Source organism: Oryza glaberrima, chromosome 12, assembly GCF_000147395.1.
Source record: "Oryza glaberrima chromosome 12, OglaRS2, whole genome shotgun sequence".
Lineage (NCBI taxonomy): Eukaryota > Viridiplantae > Streptophyta > Magnoliopsida > Poales > Poaceae > Oryza > Oryza glaberrima.
The window spans coordinates 7,433,703-7,440,903 of NC_068337.1; the positions used below are offsets into that span (position 1 = coordinate 7,433,703).

A 7,201-nucleotide genomic window follows, 5' to 3' on the forward strand; every position below is an offset into this window, starting at 1 on the left:
TGGGGGGGGGGGGGGGGGACGGAAGGAGTATATCATATTTTACTATAGGGGAGAAGTCCAATTTTCCACTCTTTTACTCTGTCTTCAAGCAACATTTGTTGGTTATTAATTTTGTTTTGCTTCCTCTCTCCATAGTGCAATGAAGCTAAAAAGTCAACATGGAATACAAAACGATGTGTCTTGTGTTAAATCAAAAGCATGTGATCGCTGCAGATGTTGATTTTGATGTTATATTTGATTCAAAGTAGTTTAACTATTCAATTTGTCCCTTGTACTTTCTTTTGTAATGAAATCGCTGGATCATTCCGCACTGTGGTTGAGCCTTTAATTGGATGTTATGTGTATTATCCGACTTAATGTTAGGAAACTAGATGACTTTAATATATTCAATGGCACTAAAGTGAACCATCTTTCGATGGGGCTCCATGTTAACTTCATGTTGTAGTGCATGTACTTATCTTTTATCTTTTAGATGTTTGGTATGATTTAAATTTGTGGAGTACGGCTCTTGTGTCAGCATAATAATTTATTTGCTCAGTGTACAACAATGTATGATCAAATCGTATGGTTAGATTATTTTATGATAATTAGCATAATGCCCTTTGCATTGCAATCAGATTTTTTTTTTAAGAAACAGCTCATTGTATATATATTTTAAAGCCTCTAAAACAAGGTATTCCTACTGTCAAATATATCATCATCATGCTAGCTTTGTTGTCACTTTGTAGGTTGTTGTTACTTCCTAAGTAAAAAAATTACATTACAGTAGTATTCCATTGTCATTTTTCTCTGTGGGTCCTGTATATGGTAGTTGGAGGTGGTGGTGGCCGTGACAGATTTACCACCACCATTACCATGTCTTAAAGTCGATGTGATTTCATATAAATAGATGTGATTTTGTATAATTAGAGAAAACTTTCATATTGTTTACGTGCTTTGCATGTATCAGATGAATGTTACTCTGTTTGTCTATTTACGGTGAAATATGTTTAATTTCATCCATATTGACAATTTCGTGTATAGTACGTGCATGATTACTAGTCACCTCTATAAGGCACTCTGAGAAATACTAACGCTTAATCCAATGTGTCGAGTACTCTCACCTCTATAAGGCACTCTGAGAAATACTAACGCTTAATCCAATATGTCGAGTAATTAAGAGTACGTGTCCAATTAAGGCGTACCCTACTATGGCTGAAATGAGCATATCCGATAAAAAAAAACAAACTAGAGATGTGTATTAATTGTGCAGAAAGATGCAACACCTGAGTTCTTGGAGGTGATGGGATACGCATGTGCTCGTGAGCTCGGTTGACTCGCCTGTGCGGTGATATCCGTTCTTGCCAGGGTGCCCGTCCATTAGTATTTTGTGCGTGTGGATGCGACTTCCATAGTTCGACACAAGTGAAAAAAAAAAGCATATCATTAATGGCCACCCTTTGATTGGTATACCTATATTGTGAAAGAAACCGTTTATTGACTCCTTGTTTAGTTCTTCTTTTTTCCTAAAAACATCACATCGATTCTTTGACTATATATATGTATGGAGCATTAAATATAGATAAAATAAAAAAACTAATTACACAGTTTGTGTAGAAATCGCGAGACGAATCTTTTGAGCCTAATTAGTCCATGATTAACTATAAGTGATACAATAATACGTATGTGCTAATTATAGATTAATTAGGCTTAATAAATTCGTCTCGCGGTTTTTCCAGGCGAGTTATCAAATTAGTTTTTTCATTCGTGTCCAAAAACTCCTTCCGACATCCCGTCAACGTCCGATGTGCCACCCAAAATATTTCTTTTCGTGAACTAAACAAGGTTAAAATATTGATAACTTGATTTGCGGTTTTAGGTACCTTACCCTTGGTGGCCGCCGGGTGTAGTCAACGTCGTCTTGGATTCGCGCAAGAACAATAGTAACATGAACACTCGTTGCAAGCATTCCCTGCATCATCTGATCCGAGATGTCATCCTGCACCCGGCGCAACTTCTTGGAAAGAGCAGTGGCCGCGCAGAAGAGGCACACGATGTTGCTCTCCTGGCACGCCGCGATGAGCGTGTGGGCGTGGCGGAGCGTCGCGTCGAGCTCCTCCAGAGCAGCTGCCATGGCGGGGTTGCTCCTGATGATCACCGTGTCCTCGAGCTGGGAGAGTATGCTGCTCACCCTGACCACTCGCCTTCTGATCTGGACACACTCCTGCTTGTTCTGGCGAACCGTCTCCACGGCCTGCCTGATCTTGAGTGCTAATTCCGCGATGTGCCTCACGCTGCCCAATGAATCAGCCATCGATCCTTCCTACCGCCTTGCAGCATGTACAATCAACAAATTAATTCGGATTTGCGACTAAACCAACCGGATCAAGAAGCAAGAGAAAAATATATATAGCACTAAAAGTTTAAACAAGCTCGCACTCTATCACCAACCTTAGCCTATAATCTTGCGAATTTCTGCTCTCCTCGCGGTCTCTGCCTCTTCCAATCTGATATGAACTGCTCACTCTCCTCAAGATGGGCCAGCACTGGAGGATAGCTATATATGTACTCTTTTCATATTACTCCCTCCTTCTCTAAATGTTTGACGCTGTTGACTATTTTAAACATGTTTGACCGTTCGTCTTATTCAAAAAATTTAAGTAATTATTAATTCTTTTTCTATCATTTGATTTATTGTTAAATATACTTTTATGTATTCATATAGATTACATATTTCACAAAAGTTTCTCAATAAGACAAACAGTTAAACATGTTTAAAAAAATTAACGGTGTCAAACATTTAGGAAAGAAGAGAGTATATTACAAGTTGTTAGATTTTTTTAGTTAAAATTATTTAAGTTTGATCAAGTTTATAGAAAACTATACTAACATTTTCAATTCAAAGTAAAATATTACTTCCTCCGTTTCACAATGTAAGTTATTCCAGCATTTCTCACATTCATATTGATGTTAATGAATCTAGATATGAATCTAGATAGATATATGTCTAGATTCATTAACATAAATATGAATATTGAAAATGCTAGAATGACTTACATTGTGAAACGGAGGGAGTATCAGAATATATTCAATGTTAAATGTAATAAAAATAATTTGGTGTTGTAAATATTACTAATTTTAAAAATAATTTAAAAATTCAAACGACTTGTAATATGGGACGGAAGGAGTAGTGTATATATATACAAGACAACGAAGGTAGATGCTACTTCTTCCGTTTCACAATGTAAGTCATTCTAGTTTTTCCCACATTTATATTCATGTTAATGAATCTAGATAAATATATATGTTTAGATTCATTAACATTAATATGAATGTGGAAAATGCTAAAATGACTTACACTGTGAAACGGAGGGAGTATATTATATTATGCTGGAGATCGATGCAAAACGGACTAAACTAATGATGCCAAGTACACGGTGTTGGCTAGCTAGGTCAAACGTGTGTTTGTGCTAATTTCTTAATTGTTTCCGTGGAAGGTCAACTGTGTTAATTAGGATCCCGAACTACCGAAGGCCAACACAAACCATTATCGCTATCGGTTTGAGAACCAAAAGAAATCGCCATTCCTGGCAAGTACGTGCAGCCTTGACAGTTGGCACCAACACCAACGTGGATGATGTTTCACACACATGCACACACACACAGTTGATGAACAAGACAGCAGCAAACGGTGATTGCTATCATGTGCAAATTTAGTCATCGTTACTATTTAATTACATCCTTCTGGAAATCAAATTAAATATACACGGTGGAGAAACCATCTTTCGTCGGTCGGCCGAATTCCACAATAGTCCCGGATACAATAAAAAACGGGGCTAAAGATGATCTTTAGTCCCGGTTAAAAAGGGTAACGGGCATATTTGATCTTTAGTCCCGGTTGGTACATCTTTAGTCCCGGTTCAAATGCTGTCAGGGCCTGTCAGGCCCCCCCGGGATCTTTAGTTCTGGTTGGTAACACCAACCGGGACTAAAGATCATAACTTCAGCCCCGGTTGGTAACACCAACCGGGACTATAGATCTCGGGGATCTTTAGCCCCGGTTGGTAACACCAACCGGGACTAAAGTCCACCCCTATATATATGTCTTCTTCCTCCTCCAGCTGCCCGAGCAAGCTTCAAAATTTCTTCAAAAAAGAGGGGAGGTCATGCCAAAATTTCTAGTGAATTTATTTTGGTGATTACATACAAATCGGAGGTGCCTAAAAGGTTTGCAACTTCATCCTCCAATGTTTTTTTTTGTCATATTACATTTGCAGCTATGTTTTGCACACTTTTTTGTCTCCAAAATTTAGTTGTAAGTTGATGAGAGAGAAAATTTGTGTGGGGAAGAAAGAATATATAGAAATTTAGTTGATTTTCTAAAGAAGGTTTTATAAAATAGTTGAGAAGAAAAACTATAGTGAAAGTTAATCTTGAATACTAGAAAACAAACTAAAATGAAAATTAAAAGAAGTAAAACACATTAAAATTAGTTTAAAACTTTAGAAATAGTAAATAAGAATTATTTGGTGTAATATTTTATGATTTTTGTATGAATAAAGATATGTCATTATTGTATGACTATTGAAACAGTTTGTAATTATCTTATAATTATTGTTTGATTGTCATTATTGTAAGAATAATTATTTTTGTTCGTTTTTTTTTCGACTCATGTAGATGGATCGGCAATGGATGTACGCTGACCGGCGGTCCAAAGAGTTTATTGACGGCGTGCACTATTTTTTGAGAGTGGCCGAATCTAACAGGCAAAGGGGTTTTATTTGTTGTCCATGCAATAAGTGTAAGAATCAGAAGGAGTATTCTGCATCCAGGAGTATTCATTTCCACTTGTTTGAGTCGGGGTTCATGCCAAGCTATAATTGTTGGACATCCCACGGAGAGCAAGGTGTTGAAATGGAAGAAGATGAAGTGGAAGACGACAATATTCCGGACTTTGCTCAGTACGTTGGATTTGAAGGAAATCAAACGGGCGAGGAGGAAAGGGATGCTGATGGTAACGATGTTGCGGATGATCTTGGTCAGATGTTGCAGGACGCCAAGGAGGACTGCGAAAGTGAAAAGGGAGTCCATAAATTGGACAAGATGTTAGAGGACCACAGAACTTCGTTGTACCCAGGTTGCGAGCAGGGGCACAAAAAGTTGGATACCACTCTGGAGTTCTTGCAATGGAAGGCAAAAAATGGGGTTAGTGACAAGGCATTTGCCGATTTATTGAAACTCGTCAAGAATATTTTTCCGGAGGGAAACAAATTGCCCGAGACAATGTACGAGGCTAAGAAGATAGTCTGCCCGCTAGGACTAGAAGTTCAGAAGATTCACGCATGTCTGAATAATTGTATCCTATATCGCGGTGAGGAGTATGAGAACCTAGAAGCATGCCCTATTTGCAAAGCACTATGATACAAGATTAGACGAGACGATCCAGGAGAAGTTGACGGGCAGCTAACAAAGAAGAGAATTCCTGCTAAGGTGATGTGGTATTTCCCTATAATAGCACGGATAAGGCGTTTGTTCAGGAATAAGGGGAATGCTAGAATGATGCGATGGCACGCTGAAGAGCGTCAACAGGACGGGATGCTAAGACAACCCGCCGATGGTTCGCAGTGGCGAAACATAGATAGAAAATTTAAAGAATTTGGAAAGGACGCACGAAATATATGGTTTGGTTTGAGTACGGATGGCATGAATCCTTTTGGAGAGATGAGCAGCGGCCATAGCACTTGGCCCGTTATGATGTGTATCTACAACCTCCCCCCCTGGCTATGCATGAAGAGGAAGTACATAATGATGCCGATTATTATTCAAGGCCCCAAGCAACCTAGTAACGACATCGATGTGTACCTAAGACCACTCGTCGAAGATCTTAAGCTGTTGTGGAAGAAGGAAGGTGTCCCCGTGTGGGACGAGGACAAACAGGAGGAGTTTAACATACGAGCGCTGCTGTTCGTAACCATCAACGATTGGCCTGCACTTAGCAACCTATCCGGACAGTCCAACAAGGGGTACAAGGCTTGCACTCACTGTATGGATGAAACAGAAAGTACGTATCTTAAGCACTGTAGGAAGGTTGTATACATGGGTCATTGTTGATTCCTTTCAGCAAACCACCCGGTATGGAAGAAAGGCAAGCACTTCGAACATAAGGCTGACCACTGTACGAAGCCTAAACATCGCAACGGGAAAATAGTGTTTGCTATGGTTAAAGATCTTAAAGTAGTGTTCGGAAAGGGGCCTGGAAGCCAGCCTATAGAGAGCGAAGATGGTCATGTGGCGATGTGGAAAAAGAACTCTATATTTTGGGAGTAACCCTATTGGGAATTCTTGGACGTACGCCACGCAATCGACGTGATGCACCTCACTAAGAACCTTTGCATAAACCTTCTTAGCTTCCTAGGTGTATACGGAAAGTCGAAAGATACATTGGAAGCACGTAATGATCTGAAGCATATGGAATAACGCGGCGTCCTTCACCCGGAACCAAAGGAGAAAGGAAGCCATTACTTGAGTCCAGCCAGCTACACTCTTAGCAAGGCAAAGAAGAAAAGTATGTTTGAATGCTTGGAGAGCATAAAGGTACCGTCTGGATACTCCACGAATATCAAGCGAATAATAAGCACGAAGGAGAAGAAGTTCACAAACCTAAAGTCTCATGATTATCACGTGTTGATGACACAACTGCTACCAGTTGTAATAAGGGGTATCCTTCCAGACAATGTCCGGGCAACAATAACAAAGCTATGTGCATTCATGAACGCAATTTCGTAGAAGGTCATCGATCCGGATAGATTAGAAGCCCTTCAGAATGATGTGGTGCAATGTCTCATCAATTTTGAGTTCATATTTCCACCTTCATTTTTCAATATAATGACGCATCTGCTTTGTCACCTTGTGAAAGAGATCAGTATTCTCGGGCCTGTGTACCTACACAACATGTTTCCTTTCGAGAGGTACATGGGCGTTCTGAAGAAGATTGTTCGTAACCGTGCTCGTCCAGAGGCAAGCATCGCCAAGGGTTATGGAACAGAGGAGGTCATCGAATTTTGCGTAGAATTTATCGAAGATCTTCGCCCAATCGGGGTACCTGAATCACGCCATGAAGGGAGACTATGGGGAAAGGGAACTCTCAGAAGGAAAGCAATAATGACGGTAGACAACAATTTATTCCGTAAAGCCCATTTCACGGTTCTGCAACAATCTTCAT

General features: G+C 39.7%; 1 protein-coding gene across 1 annotated transcript; it reads right to left on the reverse strand.

Moving 5' to 3' along the window:
* Nucleotides 1-1,825: 1,825 nt before the first annotated feature.
* LOC127756242 (uncharacterized) lies at nucleotides 1,826-2,501 on the reverse strand. The gene is made up of 2 exons (XM_052281635.1): nucleotides 2,431-2,501; nucleotides 1,826-2,309 (listed from the first exon to the last, which is right to left on the reverse strand). Exon 2 carries the CDS (start codon nucleotides 2,291-2,293, stop codon nucleotides 1,826-1,828), a length of 468 nt encoding a protein of 155 aa, XP_052137595.1. The 5' UTR covers nucleotides 2,294-2,309; nucleotides 2,431-2,501.
* Between the last annotated feature and the right edge of the window lie 4,700 nt (nucleotides 2,502-7,201).

What these genes read in the sequence shown, in the direction of transcription:
- LOC127756242 (XM_052281635.1), bottom strand. Translation starts at nt 2,293, where the DNA reads ATGGCTGATTCATTGGGCAGCGTGAGGCACATCGCGGAATTAGCACTC.